Source organism: Typopeltis vanoorti, chromosome 22 (genome assembly GCF_054136105.1).
Source record: "Typopeltis vanoorti isolate ZY-2024b chromosome 22, IOZ_Tvanoo_1.0, whole genome shotgun sequence".
Classification (NCBI taxonomy): Eukaryota; Metazoa; Arthropoda; class Arachnida; order Uropygi; family Thelyphonidae; genus Typopeltis; species Typopeltis vanoorti.
The window spans coordinates 30,741,857-30,766,372 of NC_143570.1; the positions used below are offsets into that span (position 1 = coordinate 30,741,857).

General features: G+C 35.1%; 1 protein-coding gene across 1 annotated transcript in view; it reads left to right on the forward strand.

Moving 5' to 3' along the window:
- Positions 1-24,516, forward strand: part of LOC150094273 (transcription initiation factor TFIID subunit 12-like) — a 108,797-nt gene that overhangs the window by 44,694 nt on the left and 39,587 nt on the right. Inside the window, exon 4 of the mRNA XM_090412324.1 lies at positions 10,008-10,184. Within this exon, the coding sequence (XP_090268450.1) occupies positions 10,008-10,184 (177 nt within the window). The remainder of the gene's footprint in view (positions 1-10,007; positions 10,185-24,516) is intronic.

The window sequence follows — 24,516 nt, forward strand, 5'->3', positions numbered from 1 at the left end:
TGCAATAGATGCTTTCACTGTTCTTAACATGAAAGGGAATGGGATGAGACAGTGAAAACATCTACTGCATCATGAATTTCCAGGATGAACAATCCTGCCATCTCCACATGAGACAAGCTAACTCACCTTCACTTCAAAAATTATGGAGGTTCTTCAGGTACTCGATGGGATTTGAACCTGAGTATTTCCAACTAATGCTACGAGTTGCCTGGTGTTGTACTACTTACCCAGGTAAGATAGTACAACACTATATTCAGTCCTGAAGATATTTTCAGGCACAAACTTTGTTTGCTCTCACTGGGATAAAGGATTAAACTAAATTTATCATGGCCAATACTGACTTTGCTAGTTACAGAGGCATCAATGGTGTTCTTGTATATTTTTCTGGTCTGTCTTTTTCATTCCATACTGGAATAAAAGAATATTAGAAGTGTGATTAAAATTAAATAAAGAAAATTTGAAACAGTTGTTGGAGTGTATGCTTCTGAAGAAGGAAAAGAAGAAGAAAATGATTACTTTTACAGAATTACAAGGAATATATGAAAAATTAAATAAATCAGACCATATAATTATAGCCGGAGATCTTAATGCCAGAATAGGAATGAAAAAAATTTACAATAATATACAAAAATTTGGAGAACCAACAGTAAACAAAAATGGAAAGCGACTCATTGATTACAATATATAATAATTTAATAATAATAATAAAAAAACTAGAGAAACAAAATCTAATTACAAAGTAAGACTACTAAATGATTCAAGTATAAGAAATTTATACCAACAGAGGATTAATAACTACTTAGAAAAAATACAAGAAAATGAAGACATATTGAGAAAGAATGGAATAATATAAAAGAAATTATCTCATCAGCAGCATATGAAAGTCTAGGAACACACAAAAAATATCATAAAAATAAAAAATTACATATATGGGACAATGAAATAAAAACAATAATCGAAAATAAAAAGCTGGCTTTTAAAAGATAGTTAAGTAACAAAAAACAAGAACATGAAATTGAATATAAAAAAGACTAGCAATAGCCAAAAGAGAAACAGAGAAAGCTGGGAAAAATTTGTATCATATCTAGAAAATGACATATACAAAATGAGACCCAGCATGTACAAAATACTGAAACACATGAATGCAGATATAATAGAAACTGCAAATATAAATTGTGAAATAGATGTAAAAGAATTCTTGGATTACTTTACAGATCTTTGGATGGATAATACTGGCATCAAAAATAATTACACCAGAAGCTTACAAAATACAATGAAAGAATTAAAGGACAACCTAAATAAAATAAAAAAATGGCAAATCAGCAGGAGAAGATGGGATAAACTCCGAACTGTATAAATTTGCTAGAAAATAATTTCATCAAAGATTACTAAAATTTTTAAATAAAATATATACAAATGAACAAATACCAATGGAATGGAATACAAGCATAGTAATACCTATATTTAAAGAAGGGGATAAAACAAAACCTGCTAACTACAGAGGTATTAATTTATTGAATACATGCTACAAAATATATATCAGAATACTTAATGAAAAACTAAAAATATACAGTGAAAAAATATTATTAGAATGTCAAAATGTATTCAGTAAAGGACGCTCTACAATGGATGCAGCTTTCTGTTTAAAACTACTTATAAAAGAAGAGAATTTAATTTGGAAACTCATATTTTGTTTATAGATTACGAAAAAGCATTTGACAAAGTAAAAAGATATATACTGTTTGATATATAACAAAGAATAAATATTACGTATATTTTACTACATGCAAAATATATATATATATAAATAAATAAAAAGATAATGAAATAAAAATAAATGAAAAGTTGTCTGAAAAACAATCTATAAACCAAGGAGTAAGATAGGGATGCCCTCTGTCTCCAACACTTTTCAGTATTTACATTAATGAAATATCAATACAGTGAACAATCAAATATCAATACAGAACACCTTAAACAATCAAGGTATACAAATTTCCTGGAATAACAAAATAAATACGCTATTATTTGCAGATGATCAGGTAATAATATCAGATAAGGAAAACAATTTACAAAGAGCAATATAATTTAAACATTATAATAGAACAGTTTGGAATGAAAATTCCCATAGATAAAACTAAAACAATGGCATTTTGTGGACAAACTCCAGTTAGAAGCAAAATAGTTATTAATAATAAAATAATAGAACAGATAAATACTTGCAATTATCTTGGATGTGAAATATCATATGAAGGAGAAAAAGGCATAAAATTAAAAACTTCAAAATTTTTACAGATTATAGGCCTGATAAATAGAACACTCAATCCAAATATAGTACAAAAAGAAACACGCATTTGAAAATGTACAATACTTTAGTAGGTCCTACATTATTATATGGCAGTGAAATTTGGATGATAAACAAAGAATAAAAACAAGTGAAATGAGATTTATGAGGAGAACTGCAAAATGCACATTATTAGACAAAAAAGAAATGAAGACATCTTAAAAGAACTAAAAACAAAATCAATAGAAGAAAAACTAAACAATTATAAACAAAAATGGATTGAACATGTAAACTGATTGGCCAACACCCGATATCCTAAACAATACTAAAATATAAGCCAATTGGAAAGAGAAGACAGGGTAGACCTCAAAAAAGGATATTGGATGGATAATGAGACTGGAACAGACCAATATGGTCTATACTCGTAATTAGTTACAGAGGCATCAATGGTGTTCCTGTATATTTTCCTGATCTGTCTTTTTATTGCTGATTTTCATATAATAGAAATAATAATTTGATATAATAGAAACTGCAAATATAAATTGTGAAATAGATGTAAAAGAATTCTTGGATTACTTTACAGATCTTTGGACAGATAATACTGGCATCAAAAATAATTACATCAGAAGCTTTTTATGGATTTTTATTTTCTTCATATTCATAAGAATGTTGAAGCAGTTATTCAGTTTAGTTAAATCCCACAGACTCTGCATATAACAGAGCTGAAATTGACATCTTCAGTTTTGATATCAAGCTTAATGCTATATTCCTTCATAATGTAATCCATATAAATGATGAATAAGAATGGAGATAGTGTAGAGGCACTTGAAGAAAAATCAGTGTCACACCTAATTTTATTTCTGATATCTTCTTGAACTGCCTTCAATTCTAACTGCTGACATATCTCGAATATAGGCTGTGTTTTGCTTATTGTACCATTTACACCACATAATTCTAGCGTTTTGAGTTGCTTTTTAATTGGCACTTTGTCTAGGCCTTTTCTCATGAATTCTTAGCTATTTGTCTAAGCTATTCTCACCATAATAGTGAAAATCTGATCCTGAGTTTCTATTTGGCCTGAATACTGCTTGTTCTGCAAACTTCCCTTTCACAATTTTGTTGCATCCAGTGGCTTTTGCAAGGAACTAGAAAGCAGTGCTGCTGTTTTTTAGAAGCTGAGGAAGCCATTAGTGTGATGTTTGTGCCAAGAGAGGTTGGAAGTATAAGAGAAAAAGGATAGCTGAGAGAATGGAGCCCTGAGCATTGGTGGTAAAGCTTAAAGAGAGGTTGACATCCACCATGACATGCAGTGAATGACCAGAAAAGAGGCTAGCTATCCAATTACAGAGGGTGGGTGGTAGACCAAAGGAAGGCAGTTTGAAAAGCGGGCCTTGGTGCCAAACATGATCAAAAGCCTTGGAAATGTGAAGGCAAAGCATGTGTTTCTCCAAACCTTTCCATGGCATGTTCAGTGGTGAGTGATATAGGCTAAGATAACATCGTACATCTGAATTGGCAGAATCCATATTATTGGTGGTTGCTGATTAACTGGTGAGCTTCTAGGTAGTGAAGTTGATCATTGATTTTTTCTCTATTATTTGGAGAGGAATTGAGATGATGGCAATTGGTTGATAGTTGGACAGCATGCTTTTGTCTTCCTTTTTAGGAATGGGTTGGATATATGTTAGTTTCCATGAGATAGGAATGGAGCCCTGAGAGACAGAAGATGGAACAGACAACATAGGACAGGTATCAACTCTGGAGCTCAACGTTTGAGTACAGTAGGAGAAATGCCATTGGGACCAGACAACTTTCTAGTATTCAGGTTGTCTAATATTCTTCTTATGTCTTTCTGTCGAGAGGCATATGGTGCTCAATTGCTGGTATAGAAGGAAGTGATTTGCCTTTGTAATCTTGCAGGAGTTAGAGGAAAAGAGTGATGCTACGAGGTCAGCTTTTTCTTTGGGTGCCATAACAGTGGTGCCATCTGGATTGGCGAGAGGTTTTTTCACCAATGGCTTTTATGAAGGACCAAAGGACATGGCTACCATTTGGACAAGAGAAGAGTTTTCTGCTATGGCCTTTATGAAGTTGGATATGGATTTGCTGATAGTTGCTTTACATTTGAGTATGAAGCTTGAGTTCTTGATGCAGGCCATCTGCAGTAAGCTGTTTTTTTTTCTTCTTTCGACTGCTTTCATATATATTCTGTTGAAGTGGGCAGGAATTTTGGATGGAATGCAAGATGGCATATGGCAGATGAATGCCTTCATGCCACAATGGATGATTTTTGCAACTCGCTCAGTGAAGGTATTTGGGTCAGAAGAGCAGAAGCAGTAGTCATGCCATGGGAAAGAAGAAGAGTAGTGATTCTGGAGATCATCCCATTATGACTTGCACAAGATTGCGGTCTGATTTACTGAGAGGAGAGGTAACCTCCACACTGTGCTGGAAGGAGAACTAGTTTAAAAAAAAAAAAAGATATCAAGCATATTGAGAAAATGGAGGGGATTATCTGGAATTTGGGTAGGTAGCTGCACAATTTGTGTTAGATCATTGCTTATAGCAAAAACGTCTGCATCATGTCCAGCTTGATCATTAATGTTGGAGAAGGGAAGCCAGTTGGAGTTGTGTGCATTCAAGTTACCTAGAATGATGACTTTGTTGTTTGGATAGTTGGATTGTAGATGGTTGATGTTTCGTGGAAAGGAAGGTGAAGGTGTCTTTGTGGTTTTCAGAGTTTGGAGACCAGTAAATGAGTCAGATGAATGTTACTAAGTGGGGCTTCAGCCAGATGTCAAAAGCAGGGGATTCTAAATTTGGCATTATCTGGCAGGCAATGTCATAACATACAGTTATGACATTGCCTGCAGTGTCATACAGTAAACTGAGGTTGATATAACTGCAATTTCAGTTTCTGTTAAAATAAGGAGGTCTGGTTTGGATGTCTGTAAGCAGTGATGAATGGCATTTATGTTGGAATTTAATCCATGGATGTGAAAATGGTTTTTTTTTTGGTAGGGATCATGGTAAGTTTGAAATATTATGTTTAGTTTGATTTGTTTGGATGAAATGATTGTTGAGGGAGATTTATTTTGTTTGCAGTGTTGTCGGCATTTCATTTTTGGTTTATTATTAGATGAAAGAGTGGTGACATTCAGTGGTGGGGGGGGCAGACTCTTGAACATAACACCCATACAGAGAGTGACCAGTCTCCTTACCATTCTGTGTCTTCGACAGTGCATACCACTACTCAGATTCCCTCACCAGACATGACCTGGTGAGGGAATATAATATATATATATATATATATATATATATATATTATCTAGCGGCCAGCCTGTGTTACTACTGTTTTAACTGCTGTATCCTCAAAATGGGGGATGGCCTGGATCTCTAAGTATGTTAGGCGTGCCCTTGAAGAGAATCACTCGCACACTGTGTGGAAAAGAGAAAGGGAGGATGGAGACTGGGAACCTTTGCTCTGGAAACCAAACATATCATTCGCCTTCAGGCCCTCAATAAGCAGCGTGGTGGTGGTGTTTCACAGGGTGACGAAGGCCATCTACCACTTAGTGGTCTAGTTGGAATTTCCTCCATCGAGGAAGATATACTTTTGCAGCAGGAATGCTTACTGCAAGTGGCAGATCACCTTTTGTGGAAACAAGCCACATCCTGGGAAGGTGTGGTTGACTTGACAGGTAGAAGCTGTATATTGCACATCCCTGCCCATTGTGACCCACTAATGTTGACTGCATACCAGCTCTGCTAATTCTGTTGTCTGTTTCCATATTTAATTTGCTATGTTCATTAAATATTATAATACTAAATAATTAAAAAACCACTTACATAAAATTATTTATTTATAAAATTTTTTCGCTATGTTTCATAGTCATTTTCAATATAGTACAGGAAGATAACCACAAAAAGAGAGAACAACAATTAAATTGAAAGCATCTGATATTATATGTGCTATTGATTGCAGGAGAATAACTCCATCTGTATTAATAGATATTAAGAAACAAATTAAAATAAAATAACTAATAAAATATTTTAAATTTAAATAATTAATTACAATTTATAAAACACGTGAATGGTGAGTATTAGGATAACTTCCCAAAATCGAGAAAGTTTAGGGCAGTCATTATTAAGGGTAGGATTGTGAATGTATGCTTCACAGCTTTCTTTATACAGTCTTTCCAGAAGAAAATAACTTTTGTGTAGAAATTGGATATTATTCCACTGAATTCTGTGTTTTGTAGATAAGGCATGGCTTTCTAAACCAGATTTATTGGTCTTGATGCTTCAAGATGAATTTGTGCAGAATGATCAATCTACCCATAATAACATAAGCCGCAAGAATGGGATCCTGTAAATTCCATGATAAGAAAAGGGAGGATATTTGTCCTTTGGAGAGATAAGGATTTAGTTTATGAACTGGACAGAGACTTGCATATCAATCCGGTAAAGAAATCTAGCTATTCTATTTGAAAGTCCTTTAACATATGGAAGACAAATTCTGGAAACTTATTCTTGATGAAGGCCATAATTATTCATTCTTTTATTGATAGTTTTTGTATTATAACCATTAGAAATAAAGGTAGCTCTGATAATAGACGGTTCCTTTTCAGAAGAGAATTGTTGAGGCATATGTTATGAATTCTATTGCCTAGAGATTTAAGTACACCAGATTTCTGACATGGTGACGATGTGAATTAGAATCAATGTTTGCCAGTATACATTGGTTTTCTACATACTGAGAACTTTAGATTGCCATTTGGTTGTTGAATAAGAATGTCCAGAATAGGAAGATGATTGTTATCTTCTTCTTCTATGGTAAATTTGATTTTTCTCAAGAAATTCATGAAGATTACACAAAGAAGAGTTCCATACAACAAAAACATCAACATATTGTACCAAGTCAATGGTTTAGGTAAAAAAAAAATGTTGAGAATATACTGTTCAAAATGTTTCATAAAGTAATTAGCCAGAATAGGAGAAATGGGAGGCTATTCCTTCTATCTGCTTGTATAATTTCTGACAAACTGAAGTCTAAATTTACAATGTCAGGAGGAAAATCATATGAAGTAATTCAGTTGTATTAGTCAGAGGAATATTTGTAAAGAGTGAGACTACATTAAAACTTACTAGAAGATTTGTGGGTTGTAAGGATAATCCCGATATTTTGTTCTTGAAATCTGTTGAATTTTTTATGAAAGACGCAGTTTCCTGTAACCACAGAGAGAAGATTAGATATCTTGAGAGTTTATAAGTTGGACATCCTATGCAATTCCTATAGGTCTTAACAGAACATTTTTTATGTAACTTAGGAAGACCATAAAGAAAATGTTCAGTTTTAATCTCAAAGTTATGTGTTAATTTTGATTAATTATATTTAGCTGAAGGTGCATTTTTTGTTCGCTAAAGAATTTTTATTCCAGATAATCATGAAACATTATTTGGCCAAACATAATCACATATGTTCAGGTTTTAAAATTTTATATTTGTTCTAAATTAATTTTATTTATTGTAAACAATAATCCTAGTTCTTCAAGAAGTACAAATATAAAACTTGTAGCACCTGCACACACACACACACATGCAAAGATACCACAAACCTAAGTAAATCATGTAGAAAAGACAGAAGTCCCAATCCTCTGAGAATGCCTGTTGGAGACCTAGGTTTTAAACTGGGATCTCAAAGAATTAATGTTTCATTATTTTTGGAAAGTTTTTTTTTTTTTTTTTAAATATGTATCTATTTAATTAAGGGTGATTTCTGAAGGTAACTCTAGATTCTAAAAAGAGTCACTCTCTTCTAAATTTGCTGTTATGGAACAGTATGGTTTTTTGCAGTTAATTCTGTAAGTAGTATCTAAAACGTGTTTGGCAAGACCTGATTGAACATATTACAGGTATACTTTTTATTTTCTTTTATGTGGATAGTGGCTGATCTTTCTGTTTGCCCTTAGCATGCCAACTTGCATGAACAGGGAACTCTCTCTATATACGAATACTAGGAATTGTGAGAGGTGAGAGTTAGTCTTTAGTAGGATGGATACAGGATGTGAGTCTGCAAGATATAAGGTAACTAGTGCTTGGTCCACTGTTATTCAATCTGTACATTAATGATATTGGGAAGAATTTGACAAGTGACATACAGCTATTTGCTGATGATGGAAAGATAGGAAGGGTCATCAGGAATGCCGCTGATATGCAGTACTTGCAGAATGATTTGAATAGGCTGGAATTGTGGGCATGGGAAAATGGATGTCAGTAAATGTAAAGTCATGTACTTTGGCATGATTAGATATCCGGTGTCATATTATATTGATGGGATTATGCTAGAAGAAACTGATGAGGCTAGGGATCTTGGAGTGTTAGTAGATAGGAAGTTGAAGTTCAGGGGCCATGTAGCAAAGTTTGCAAATACAACTGAAAAGATAATTGCAATGCTGAAACGAATGTTCACATGTAAAGATAAGGATGTCATTTTGCCTCTTTACAAGGCCTTGATAAGACCTTACTTGGACTATTGTGCGCAGGTCCAGTCTCCTGGTTTCCATTGTGATTCTGATATATTGGAGAGAGTGCAAAGTAGAGTATTAAAAATGATATCAGGATTGTGGAATATTGATTATGAAGACAGATTGAGAATTTGTAGACTGCAGACAGGAGAAAGAGGGTGATATGATTGAGACTTACAAACTTCTGAAAGACTCATACAGGATTTCAATTTATGGAGGGAAACGACAACAGAGTATCCTTGGAAGCTGAGAATCAATGCCACTAAGAAAGTGGTTGAGGGCTAGATTTTTCTCTCATAGGGTGGTGAGTGATTGGAATGGCTTGCTATTGGATGTTGTGAGTGCAAGCAGTGTGAATGAATTCAAGACTAAGTATGATAGCCAGTGCATGTAGTATGTGACCTCCCTCAATGAGTCCATGACTTTGTGGAGATTCCTCTTAATAATAATAGAAATATATGTATAATATTTCTTGCACTTTTCATGGACATTTCTGAACATGCCTCATGCAAAAACCTATTGAATATTGCTTATACAATGAAGTTTATTTCCAAAATCCACAACTTATATGTGCAAAAATTATATTCGTTAACTCCTACTATCTTGGTTAATATGTGAGGATAGTAATTGTACTGGCATTTTTAGAATACTCTCCAAACTACTGTTTCTATTAATATCAAATAACATGAACTGAATGTTTTGCATTTCAACAAAAATATTCATTTAGCAAATAAATTGATATAGCATAGTCAACTGATATGAACAGTATGCTTTTGATATTATGATAATTTGATATTATTATTTTTAGTTTAATAATAATTTCATGATTATTATTAAATTAAATTATGTCAAATTAAATATTTTAAATTGTACTTTGTTTTCTGTATTGTATTTTTGACTTACATTCTTTTTCACTGTGTTGTACACTGGCATAGCTATACAAATAGTAGTTTGCACATGGAGTAACTTCATGATTTTTTTTTTTTTTAAATATTGAAAGCAGTTCATTGTATTTTAAAGAATGCAATCTATATGCATTTTTTATAGTGGATAATGAACCATAAAGAATTTCCTGAGCAACATATGTTCAATTTTATAATGAAACTCACTCTGAGATGAGATTTAACCTTTAATGAAATAGTTAAGTACTGTTTAAAATATTTCTTTAATTATTTATTATTGTTTTTTTTTTCAATTAGGGTCTAGCTCAGCCAACACCAGTAGTTCCAGGAACTGTACCATTATCTGTAATCAGTGCTACTCCAAATTCTGCAAATAGTGTTACAATATCCTCTCCTGCTGTTGCCCAAAATACTGTTTCTGCAGTATTAAAAGCTGCAGCTGACAGATTACCATTAAGTTCTGATAACACTCAAGTATGTATTTTTAAAGGTTTTTTCTATGTGTGATATTTTTTTCTGAACATTTTTGGTCATGATTATATGATGGTTATATATATTTAGGTTTGATATTCTAATTCTCTAAAATCACACAGCAAACAACATCAGAATGGTTTGAGATAAGGACTAATGTGTGACAGGATTGTGTAATGTCTGGTTTATTGTTTAACATAGTCATTGGTTGGATTATAAGCAAAATTACAGGTGTAAGAAGAGGAATTAAATGGAATCCTATGTTATAGTTGGAAGATCTCGATTATGCCAATGAGATAGTTTTGATATCATCAAAATACATTGATATACAAGCAGAATCAGAGGTATTGTATAAAAACAGCCGAAAACATTAATCTTAAAATAAATATGAATAAAGCAAAACTTTTTAATTGAGTAGCAAATACAAAGAAATTAAAATTAATCAACATGCAATAGAAGTTAAGAATTCTACATACCTGGGAGTTGATGTTGACACCAACATATGTATGTTGCAAAGATTGATAAATGAAAATACTGCTTTTAGGAAATTGAATGATATATGGAAATCATCCAGTGTTATAATAAAGTAAAATAAATATCCTCAGTAGCAGTGTTAAGACCATATTATTATATGGATCAGAGATGTGAAAATTGACCAGAACACAGGGAGCTAAATCACTTAGTTTGCACAAAATATTAAAAATGTTTTGGCCGCAACATATAACAAACAATGAATTATATAACCTGACTGAGCAGAAAAGTATCACCATTGAAATAAATAAAATAAAAAAATGGAAATGGAAATGGATTGTGCATGTACTGAGAATGGATAGCAGGGATTCCAATAGTAGCTTTCACATGGATTCTGGAAGGAAAAGGGAAAGACTGAAATTAACCTTCTAGAGAATGACAACAGGGGTGCTTAAGGGTCAAAGCTGTATAATTGAGAGGAGACCTCCACATAGCCTTTAAAGGAATGAGGAGAACCGACCAGGGCTTCTGACCTAATGTCCAATCCTCACCTTCTTGTGGTGCACCCTGTTGGGTATCTACTTGGATACTGAACGAACGAGGATGGGCTGGCAATTTGGGATTTAGACGACCAAATTGTATTCTTATTGGCTTAAACAAAAATACAAAATGATGGTACAGCATGACAAAATTTGATGCTAGCTGGGGCGTCACCTGGTTAAACAAGGCCCCGCATTGTTTTCGCCGGGGAACCATGGCAAACAGCGAAAAGTCAGCTACTGGAACAAATCTGAAAGCACACCCCAACTCAAGATCACCAGTGTTAAAGATTCGTACTATCAACATAAGAAGCCTGAACGGCAAAGAAATGGAACTAGCTAAGGAATTAGATAAGTACCAGATCAACATAATAGGGATGACTGAAACAAAAAAGACAAAAACTCGTGAAATCTTTCTGAGCAATAAATACAAAATGTTATATTCAGGCAATGACATTCTAGGAAAAGAAGGAGTAGCCATAGTATTCAACACTAAATGCGAGGCTAATCTTCTTGAATGGCAGGCAGTCTCAAGTAGAGTGATGTGGGTAAATATCAGAATGGGGAACTTGACAATGAGACTTATTTGTGTCTATGGTCCCACAGAAGGTTCTACTAAGGTAGAAGTGGAGGGATTTTTTTGAGGCTCTAGAGAAAGCTAGAGTCTCAAAAAATTGGGGATCTAAATAGCAGAGTAGGAAGTGATTGTCACACATACAAAAATATTTTGGGAAAATTTGGAGACAAGAGCAAAGCTAATAATAATGGCAAATACCTGTTGTATTTCTGCTCAGGACATGGATTGGTTATTGCTAACACCATGTTCCAACATAAAAATGTGCACAAATTCACATGGAGAGAAAAGGCAAGGAATAAGAAAAGTCTCATTGACTGTTATTGTTGACAGTGATGTTTTCTCCCTGGTGCAGGACACCAGAGTGTACAGAGGATTTGAAATTGGAAGTGATCACTATTTAGTCTTGAGCAGGAATAAAATTGAATTTCATATTGAAAAGAATGACATTTAAGAAAGTTTTAAAGCAAATAAAAGTTGAGCAGCTCTCAGATGTGAACTGCAGACTAAAATACACAAAGATTTTGAGAGTTTGAGAACAAGAACCAAACGTTGGAGATTCAATGGCAACCTTGAAGAAAAGCCTGATTGATTCAGCCAGAGAGGCATGTGGTGAGGTTGTCTGCAAGGATAAAAAATCAGAACTCTATGGTGGACACAGGAAGTTAAAGAGGCAGTGAAGAAAAAGAAGAAAGCATATCAAAAGTTCCTGGCAAATAAGTCAGTTTGTGCTCTTAGAGAATAGAGAGACAAATGTAAGAAAGCTAAACACTGTGTAAAACTAGCTAAACAAAAGTCATTTGGCAAGAAAATATAAAATAAATATCAAGAAGGTGGTAAGATATTCTGGAGATTGTTGAAGAAGCTTAGAAATGGAGAAAAAAATGTTTTAAAAGGAGTTAGAGATGATAAAGGTGACTGGAGAAAAAGATATCCTTTTCAAGGATGTACATTATCCCCTCTGTTATTCATTATCTATATGGATCACATTATGAAGGAAAGTGGTATTAAACATGATATCAGAATTGGATATGTTAATGTCAGCTCTTTGCTTTATGCGGACGATGTTATACTTCTAAATAAATCCGCTACAAGTTTGCAAGATTCCCTGACTAAATTGAATAACTGTTGTAAAAATATGCTATGAAGGTCAGCAATAAAAAGACAAAGACAATGAAAATAGGCAGAATCATTGAAAATGTCAATTGTGTTGTGAATGGAGAACCTGTGGAACAAGTAAAACATTTCAGCTACGTAGGCACGATTTTTAGTGAAGATGGTAAATTAAATATGTAAATAGACAACAGAATCAACAAAGCTAGTATGGTTTGAAGTCAATTGAATAAATTCATATGGAATAAGAGAGAAATTAGTCAGAACACTAAATTAGTTGTATACAAGACAGTGTTCAAACCAATTTTAACTTATGGATCTGAGAGCTGGGTCAAAAGTAAAACCCTTGACCACAGACTAGAGACCGCAGACATGAGAGTCCTGAGAAAGATTAAAGGTGTGAATGGCATCAATGGTAATATCATATTAAAAATGAGGATATTAGAAAAGAACTTGACATTGTCAGCATCCAGGAATGCGTTTGCAGAGCTAATCTCAGGTGGTATGGTAACTTAAACAGAATGGGTAAGGAAAGCTTAGCAAAACAATTGTTTTCTGCCCGGTTGGTTGGAAAACGACCCAGAGTAAGACAATGATATAGGTGAATTGATACGGTACAAAGTGCCTTAGACAATAGAAATATATGATCTGATAATGTTGGAGTCTTGACAAGTAACATACTGATTTGGAGGAAAATTGTAGATAGGAAATTGGTAATGAAGTATATTTTTTGTGTAGTACTATTATATCCTGTACACCCCCCTTGAGGGTACATGTCAGGAATTTGATGATGAGAATGACAGCATTGGAAAGAACAATGGCTGGTTGGGAGAGATGGAGAAAAGCAGAATTGCTGACACAAGACAGAGGTATCTGGGAAAAAATTAACTCAGTGAGACACACACACACACACAAATTGAATTCTTTGAGAGAACTGGAATAAACTAAAGCAAAGGTCGGCAACGCAGTACCTGCAGGCACCATGGCTCCCACAGTGAATTTTTAGTGCGCCCTCAGAGAAATTATTGAAAAGTGCTTTGGTGTTTGCAGCGTAGATCGCAGTATATCTGAGAGATATATTCATTACTAGTATGTGTTAAAATGCAAGAAAACATAAAGAAGAAACACTTCAAATATAATACGTGATGGTACAAATTAAGTGAATATTGAATCCAATATTATTTCATAGCCGAATATAGAAACTACAAGAGTTTCGTGCCAAATATATAGAAACTAAAAGTTTCGGCGGATGCAAGCATAAGTAGTGACTTATGGGCAACTCGTAGTAAAGGTGGAGCAAGATCCAGACCTCTTTCCTTAGTATTTTCCATAAATGTAAAGCACATCTTGCAGAGGTCAGCAACCTTTTTTAATATGAAGAGCGCAATATAAAATTTGAAAATTACGGAGGGCTCTTGACACAAGCATTTTTTTCTCTCATTCACTCTTAGAAATTCTATGGTTACTTGTTTTTACGAAAAATGAGATTTCAAATTTTAACATTATTTTATTTACCTTGCTTTTACAACATATTTTTGTCATATATGAATGAATATAAAATACCATTAAAAATGAATACAAAAAGAATGTTCGTATTAACAATTAGCATGTGCCTGTCAGTTCAGATGCGCCTTGCTTTATCAATGATAATAGCAAATGTATTTGTTTATTATGCAATAATAGAGTGTGGCTAAAAAAGTAATATAGAAAGACATTTCAAAACCATTCATGCCATTTGTAATTTTAAGTTTAATTATTTAAATCAGGAGGAGTCGACAATGCAGCACCTGCGAGCGTCATGGCGCTTGCAGTATTGCACCCTTCATATTAAGAAGGTTGCCGACCACTGAACTAAAGAATTCTCATGGCTAAAGCATATTCATTGTATTAACAAAAATAATTCTAGACTTGGCAAAAATACCACCATACCCATCTGACAGCTGCAGTTAATTTTCTCATAAGTGATTATTACATTACTCCATGAAGTCTGAAGACATATCAAGGGAGGCTCACACTAATGTTACATTATTTACAGTGCCTATTATACCTCTCCTTAAATGCTTTTACTGACATTGCTCACAACTACCTCTGGACCTCAAGAAAAAAATTGTTATTTTGCATCTTTGCTAACCACGCTGTACAATTTCAAGGATCGACCCCTTGTTCTCTTTTGTCCAGTCATGCATTGAAAGATTTTTAGCTCTGTTATAAAAGTCCACTTAGTAACTTATGTTTCCACCATATCCCTTCTTTGTTGTCTGTCAGAATCAGTCCATCCTCATAGGAAGCACTCCACAAACTAGTTGCATTTTGGCCATTCTCCGCAGAATCCTCTGTGACTTCTATGTTCCCCCAAGAAAAAAACCCAGGTGACTAAATCTGTGTACACTAGTCCAGATTGTGAACTGTTTTCTCTCCCTCTTATAATAACCTTGTTAATCCTGTTTGTCAGTATGTTTCTTAACTTTGCTGACTTTTGTAATCTCTCCTGTGAACTTCAGCTCTGTCCACTATTACTTCTGAATCCCTAGCCTTATTAATTTCTTGTAGTTGCTGAGCCTTACACCACCTATTTTTGGCACTGCCATTTCTCTTGCACTTTCTGTAAAACATGAATTGATATCTCATCCAATCTCTTACTCAAATAGAGATTTCTTAATATCCTAAAAACCTACGGTTCATAGTCATAGTTTTCTCTACTCATATCATATCAATCCTGTCATATCAGTCACTGCATTAATGAACTACTGACTATACTTCAGCAACATGATGAATAACTTATACTGATGTTATAATTAATTAATTAAAAAAAAAAAAAAGCAAAAAAAACAGAATAAGTTTCACTGATATTACACAAGTCCAAAGTGTATGATATGCCTCTTCCAGAAATACAGGCATTATGATCTCTCTCTCTCTCTCTCTCTCTCTCTCTCTCTCTCTCTCTCTCTGCTTTAACAGTAATATAATTATTTCAGATAAAGACAAAATCACAGTAATTATGAATACTCTAAGAATCTTCTTCTGCAGCTTCTCCCACTTAAGTGGGGTCACTGTTGATAATGAGTCTCCTCCACACCTTCCTGTCTTGGGCTGTCACCACATCCAAGTTCTTCATCCTTAAGTCCTCTTCTACCAGCTCCCTCCATCTCTTCTTTGGCCGCCCACGCTTCCGCCTTCCTTACACATCCATCTGCATGACCGTTCTTCCCACATATTCATCCTCCCTCCTCATCATATAACTAAACCATCTCAACCTTGCCTCCTGTATTTTCGCTCCTAAGTTCATAACTTTCACTGTTCCCCTGACATAGTCATTTCTCAGATGATCCTTTCTGGTCACACCGTACATCCACCTAAGCATTCTCATCTCTGCTACTTCCGTCCTGCTGATGTTATTTTTCCTCAGGGCCACAGTTTCTATAGCATATGTCATAGGTGGCCTTACTACTGTCCTATAGATTTTGCCTTTCAGATTGATCGGCACCCTCTTATCGCATAACACTCCAGCCGTCTCCCTCCAGTTCCTCCAACCCACTTGTATCCTGCATCCCACTTCCTTCTCAGCTCCTCCATCTTCTTCCATGTTGAACCTAAGTATCTAAAGTCTCTCACCTTCCTGATGACATTTCCTTCCAGCTGCAGATCTGTCTCCTGTCTGCTGCCCACTGTGCAACACATATACTCTGTCTTACTTCTGCTCAGTCTCATACCTCTCTCTTCCAGTACTTTTCTCCATCTTTCCAGTTTAGTTCCTGCATCTTCTCTTGAATCCTCACACAGCAAGATGTCATCTGCATACAAAATTGTCCAAGGCGCATCTTCTCTCACCTCCTCTGTTACCACCTCCATCACAATATTAAACAGAAACGGACTTAATGCTGACCCTTGATGCAAGCCAACTGTTACTTGAAAACTTTCTGTCTGTCCCAGACAGGTCCGAACATTCGTCTTCACATTTCTGTACTTTTCCCGCACCAACCTGACATATTTCTCCGGAACCTTCTTCTCCCTCAGACACCTCCAGACTTCTTGCCTTGGCACTCTATCGTATGCTTTCTCCAGATCAATAAATGCCAGATGTAGCTAAATTATGAATATGCTAAGAATACAACTAGAAATTAAATTGCTCCATGATAGATCTGCATGTAATATAATAACTAGTTCAACGTAACTGGCTAAATGAAATTAGATAAAGCAAGTGGTTTTCTGGGAATCTTCTCTTATTATCAAGCTACATTTACCATGCATAAATCCCCAGACTTATGATTTCTCTAAAATAGATAAAAAAAAAAAAAAAAAAAAGAATATTCTTGTGAGATCTGTGGTAGATCCATTGGCTCACTGACTGGATGAACAGTTGTCTAGCATTCTTGGAAAATTCACTGACCATTCATATAAAGAATACAGCTGATTTTAAAAAACAAAAAGATTTTAAACTGAAAGATAACTAACTTATGATTACTTGTCCTTTGGTCTCACTGTAAACATTCACATCCAGAACATTGGTTTCTTCTGAGATTTTTCATAAGATATTAAAGAACTTTTCAGTTTTTCTATTAATGTTGAATATTTTAATTGAAAGAATAAAATTTTCAAACAGTTTGAAGATATAGTAGTTATTAGTCAGGTATCTCTTGCTTTAGCTTACAATGATATTCCTGCAACCTTGCATATGGTTTCAAATTTTTAATGTCTGTTTTACAACCTGTATAGTTTTTGGCTCTAAAACAGACCATACTTCATTTTATAAAAATTCTTTATATACACATCCAATTTACTTAAAAATGAAATTAGTAACTCTAGTTTCCATTTCTTGACACTAGTAACTTGTATGCATGACATAATGGTCATGGGTGCAAGGTATTATTGCAGGTTATATGATTCCTTTTTGTGTTACAGAATGTCACATTCACAGGTAATTTTATTTATCAGACATCATTTACTGCAAAAATTAGGAAGTTGTCAGGGCTCTTTGTGCCATGCTTGTACTTACTGTATTTTGAATTGAACATAACTAGGGAATTGAAATATATATCTTCAAACCAAAATAAATAAATACCTTGATTGCTAATGGATATAACTGTTCAATAAATCATTAATAGTATTGGCTACCTAAGGGACATCCAGAGGATTTCTGAATCCTATATAAAAAGGATCTCTAAATAGTTTGCAAGAATTCTAATCAAATTTGGTCTGTATATCACATCTTCAAACCTGTGAGTAAAAGTGTTAGCTTATTAACCTATTAATTTATTCTACGACAAGTTGTCTCTTTGAAGGTTATAATAGTACAAGTTTTTGAAAATGTATCTCTATAATTAGAATTATATCTTTGAGAAAATGGAGTTCACTCTGAGAGTTATAATAATAGTTTTCCTTTCAGAAATATAATTTTAATTAGAATTATAACCAGTAAAAAGCAGTGGACTTGGCAGATCTGGTTAGAATTCTTATAAGCTGAAACTCACTTGATGTCTCTGCTGTTCTTGTACATGACAGTATTGTTAATGATTTATTGAATGTTTAAACAGTTATATCCATTGGCTATCTACATATGATCATTATTTTTTAATTTCTTGGTAAGGCTTAGAAAAAAGGCATAGGGGAAAAAAACTTTAAAAACTACTGTTTCTGAATGTAGTGTGATTCTGTTGGGAATAACACTACAGTTCCTCCTTCAGTCTTTTTTTTTTTTTTCTTTTAACATCTGTATTTGTTAATAATAAAGATCAGAATTTTCAGTACACAATCAGATCCCCTTCATGCGAGGCACCTGTTCATGGTGGAGAGGACCTCCCCGTGATGGTACTGGCCCTTCTCATGTTTATTCTTTGTCAATGCTTTTCTTCCCATATACTTCGCTCTACTTTCCCTGAATGTTTCTTGCTATTCTGTATTCCAGGCTACCATCACTGGGATCTAACACCTTGCTGCCATGTGATGCAACCTGTGGACATCCAGAAAGGGGGATGCTGGTAGTCTTGTATTGCTTTGGCCTCTGCTTCAGTAAGATGGGTGGTCCTGGATGGCCTGGCCAGGATCAATCAGCTAGCTCACTTGCCTGCAAGAGTCAAGAGTGTTGGAGTAAGTCTCCTTTCCCATGGTCTGAGTACAGGGCCAAGGCTCGCTGTGGTACTCATATAGCATCTGGGATAGTTCTTGTGTTCCACTCTTGAGTGTAGTCATTGCTTGTTGATGAATGGGTGTCCATTTGCATCTCTGTGGTGGGTGAGGAACTCTGGCACTGAATCCAACTCCTGAGAATGAACATTTCTTCTTCCTCTTGTTTATCAGGGTCCCCAAACAGGTACAGACACAATAGAATTATCAACAGAAAAGCAAAGTAAGAAACGAAAAACATCAGAGGCTGCAACAAATACACCACAGTTCCTAATTATACACTCAATAGTGAATGTCCAATTGGAAAAATTTACTTTTTTTTATTCAGAAGGGTTGGAAAGAACTCCAAAAAATGTAAAGAAACTGTGTTCAGGAGATATACTTATTAAAGCAGTTATATCAGCACAATCAGAAAAAATGCTCCACATCTATTAGGAGGATACCAATTACAATCACCCCCACTAAACTTTACACTTTTCTAGAGGTGTAATATCCAAGTAGGATCTCCTTGTTGTTCTCAATGAAGAGATATGCTCCAAAATCAAAAACCAAGGAGTGACAGTTATAGAAAGAACAGTGATACATAGGGATGGGCATCTGGTTATACACTAGAAATATCATCTTTACCTTTAACAAACCAAAACCACCAACATCTGTCAAAGTGAGACACCTCATCTCTCCAGTATGGCTCTATATCCCAAATCCCTTACAGTGCTTCAGATATCAGAAATATGGTAATTCTCGAACTGCCTGTCGTGGCTCTGCGATCTGTACCCGATGTGGCAGTAAAAAACATTAAAATAAAATAAAGACTGCAAGAGCAAAACATCTGCCCCTAAACTGTACACTTCTCTAGAGGTGTAATATCCAAGTAGGAACTCCTTGTTGTTCCCAATGAAGAGATATGCTCCAAAATCAAAAACCAAGGAGTGACAGCCATAGAAAGAATAGTGATGGACATCTGGTTCCCACTAGAAATATCATCTTTACCTTTAACAAACCAAATCCACCAACATCTGTCAAAGTGAGACACCTCAACTGTCCAGTATGGCTCTATATCCCAAATCCCTTACAGTGCTTCAGATATCAGAAATATGGTAATTCTCAAACTGTCTGTCGTGGCTCTGCGATCTATACCCGATGTGGCAGTAAAGAATATGAAAATAAAATCAAGACTGCAAGAGCAGAATACCAAAATTCTCTATGAGGGAGACCACCCGGCATACTACTAAGATGCCGAAGGTGAAAGGAAGAAACGGAGATACCAAAGTTACAAATAAAGCAGTGCATCACATACCAGGAAGCAAAAAGCGCAGTATACCATAACAGTAGCAACAGCATCTGCTAAACCCTCTTATGCTGAGTAGGCAACTGTAAAGAAAGTTTGCTGGACATTAACAAGGATATCAATCCCATCCTCTAGCAACTACAAAATTCCTGAAAGATATATTTGCTCTCTATCTCCTTTGAGCAAATGAAGGAGAGAGAAATCATTATGGATTCACTCCCGAAAATATGCCAAAAAGGATCCCACTATGTGAAAACCCTCTTATTAAAAAAATATTCCAACGTCTACAACAAAGGATCAAATATATGCCTCCAGACCATTTATTAGATGGCCCATCAGCAGATAGCATGGATACCTCTGCTCCTCTTCAGGAAGATGAAACAATAGACCGAGTGCCCTAGAGGGTGGGGAATTTAATGAAGTGTTGGATATTTTCCTGAAGAAGAAGAAATTATAGATACTGGCCGTCTACAATTTTCCAAAAAGAAAAAAAAATAAAAATAAAAAATTCATGACTAATGAAAACACAACCACTTATCATAGCAAGCCAGATGATACTACCAAAAAGAAATAATGGAAGTATTCCTACAATGGAATTGTTGCAGATTCCAACATAACATAGAGACAACATCAAGGCTCTTTTACAGAAGTATAAACCAGTATGGTTCTGCTTGTAGGAAACATACCTAAAACTGAGTGATGATCTGGCTTTTCATAATGTTACCATTATTCATAAAGACAGGACAGGGTATGGCAATACCTAATGAGGAATCACCATCCTTGTGGGCAATCATACCCCCCCATTCCAACAAATCCCTTTTAATGACCAGTTTAAATGGACATAACACTGTCAGGTAGTACCCAAACAAACAAACATCAGAGGAAGTGTTGTTGAACATATACTTGACGACAATAATCTCTCTCCCTCTTAAATACAGGAAGCAATACCTTCTTCCTTATGCCTACCCAAACGTTCACTGTCATTGACTTATCTATCTGCTCACCCTCCCTTTTCTTACTGTTTAAGTGGGAAACTGATGACAACCTGTTTGGGAGCAATCACTTTCCTGTGATAGCCACTCTTCTACATGGACAACCATGTGCTATATCGAAGATATCACAATGGAAAATTGAGCATGCTGACTGATCCACCTTTTCCTCATTAGCAGTTTTTGATTCTGCAGTAGTCAGTTCATCTCCTATCAATGATTGTAACAGTGAATTATAGCAGCAGCCACAACTGCAATTCCTAAAACATTAGTCAGTTACTACATTTTCCTAAGCCATGATGGAATGATGATTGCACAGCAGCCAAAGAAGCTCAGAAAGCTTGGTGTATTTCTTGCAGAAACCCCACAACAACAACAATTGATCAAACAAGCTCGAGCCTGAGCAAGACACACATCAGGCATCAGAGCCAAAAAGGAATCCTGAATCCAGTTTACTTCTATATCAACATCTACCAACAGCAAAGTGTGAGAATAAATCTGGCTCTCTATCTTCGAGCACTGTTTGCACAGTTGCGGATCCAACAGCGATTGCTGACACACTCTGTGAGACTTTTGCAAAAACATCAGCAACATCTTTGTACCTCTCCAAGGTCCTTTTTTGGAGAGGTAAGAAGATGTTGCTTTCCTTTTTTGGGCAGGGACCAAAAAAGGAATGCAGAAAAAACAGCAGACTATTTATCAAAGGAGAAATGAAAGCTGCTTTGCTTAAATGTTGTTCAACTGGTGTTGGACCAGAAAATATCCATTACAAGATGGTAAAACATCTATCAACAATCACCATGGACTAACTGCTGCATCTTTACAAAATTTTCTTGAGAGCATAGTTCTCGATACTTGGCAAAAGGCAATTATAATTGTCTTTCCTAAGCAAAGGATCCAAAATTCCTAAATAGCTACCATTCAATTGCTCTGGCCAGCTGCTAGTGCAAGATTCTGGAATTTCTGGGGGGGAGAGAGAAAGAAAGAAAGAAAGAAATAACCTCTTTTCCTGAACACAATCTGGCATCCAAAAATATCATTCTACCACTGATCATTTTCTTCAGCTGGAGGCATCCTTAGACATGCCTTTCTTAAATGCAAGCATCTAGTATCAGTTTTCTTCGATATGGAAAAACATATGACACTGCTTGGAGATGTGGAATACTTCAAAGGCTTAAATAATTTTTATCTTGCAGGGAATCTCCCTCTTTTTATCAAAAACTTCTTATCTAACTAAACCTTCCAAATGAGAACTGCCCTCTCCTGCCCCTATAGCCAAGAAGAGAGAGTCCCACAAGGTTCTTTGTTAAGCATCATGCTTTTTCCAATCAAGGTTAACTTGATAACAAACAACTTCCTTCAACAGTTAGTAATGCCTTATGTATGGATGACTTGATCATCTTCTGTCACTCATGTAATATGAGGGTCATAGAAAAACAGTTGCAGCAGGCCATTAACCATCTCTCAAAAATGGGCACTTACAAAAATGGTTTCAGATATTTTCACAGCAGAAGACAGTTTGTATGCACTTTTGCTGTAAACATAGTCTTCATCCTGACCCAGAACTCCAACTAGGACAATCACTAATCCCAGTTGCATCAGAAGCCAAGTTCTTGGGACTGATATTTAACAGTAAACTCAGTTTCTGCCCTCACGTACGTCAGTTATGAGACAAGTGCTGTAAAGCAGTGAACATTCTATGCAATCTATCTTCCATCTGCTGAGGTGCTGACAGATGTTCTTTGCATAGGGTATTGATAAGATCCAAACTTGACTGTGGGTCCCAAGTCTATGCTTTTGCCACCGAGAGTATGCTGTGATGACTAGATCCTATTCACCATCAAGCCATCAGAGTTGCAACTGGAGCATTTTGCACATTACCTATTCCTAGCCTGTATGATGAAGCAAATGAACCACATTTGTCGCTTCGATTCAGCACAATGTCACTCCAGTACATGCACATCACATTACATATAGCAGATGTCTCTGCTATACATGACTTACTTGACTTATTGCTCTTTATGTCTATAAGGTGCATGAGGCCACGAGTTTAGCATGCCATCCTCTTCGGTCCGGTGCCACTTCTCTTGCACTCCCCCAGCTCGGCCGTCCTAGTTTGTTTCGTTCTTTGATTACCATCCGGCACCATGTCGTTTTGGGTCTTCCCCCTCTTCTTTTTACAATCAGACGTCCATTACAATGCTATTCTTGTGTGTTCTGATGTTAGCATTCTCAATACATGGGCTATCCATGTCCATCTGCATTTCTTTAACGTTATTGTAATGGGTTTGGTTTTGGTTTTGTTATAAATTTCAATATTTGAGATTTTATTTGGCCAGTAAATTTTGCGAAGACATTTTGTTTGGAAGGCATCAATTTTATTTTCTTGTTGTTTGGTTAATTTCCATGTTTCACTTCCATAATGTAGTACAGATTTAACAGTTGAATTAAAAATTTGCAACTTTAAGTTTGTTTTTATGTTGGACGGTTTCCAAATTTTCTGTAAAGTCTTAAATTCGTAGCAAGATTTTTTTATTTTTATTGCAGTGTCTTCGTTAGTACCACCTTCCATGTTGACAGTTGCTCTGAGGTAATTAAAAGTGTTTAGTGTTTGTCACTTCTACTTGATTTCCATTTATAAAGATTAGGTCATTCTTTTTACTGTTGATCTTTAATAGTTAGGTTTACACATCAATTAGAAGAAAACTAATTTGTTTAGCAGTTTCCTCTAACTTTGCTGTCTTAATTTTCATGTCTTTGAATTTAGATGATAGTAGTACAATGTCGTCAGCATAGTCCAAATCTTCTAATGTGGTGTTAATGTTCCATCTTATTCCAGTTTTCAGGGTGTACCTCATTACCAATCTATGACAATGTTGAAAAGTGTTCCAGACATGACACAACCTTACTTAACACCAGTTTTGATGTAAAAACTTTCGGAAGTTGTTCCATTTAATAGAATTTGTCCTTTACCTCCATCATATAAATGTTTTATAATATTTATTATTTTGTCTGTGAATCCATAAATTTTCAGGATTTTTCATAGGCATTCATTGTCTATACTGTCGAAAGCTTTGGCAAAATCAATAAAATTGAGATGCATAGTTGAATTTAGTTCAACACTGTTCAATTATATTTCTAAGAATAAAAATTTGATTCAATGTGCTTCTTCCATTTCTAAAGCCTGCTTGTTCTGTTCTCAGAATTTTCTCAGTACTATTTTTTATTCTGTTTATTATGA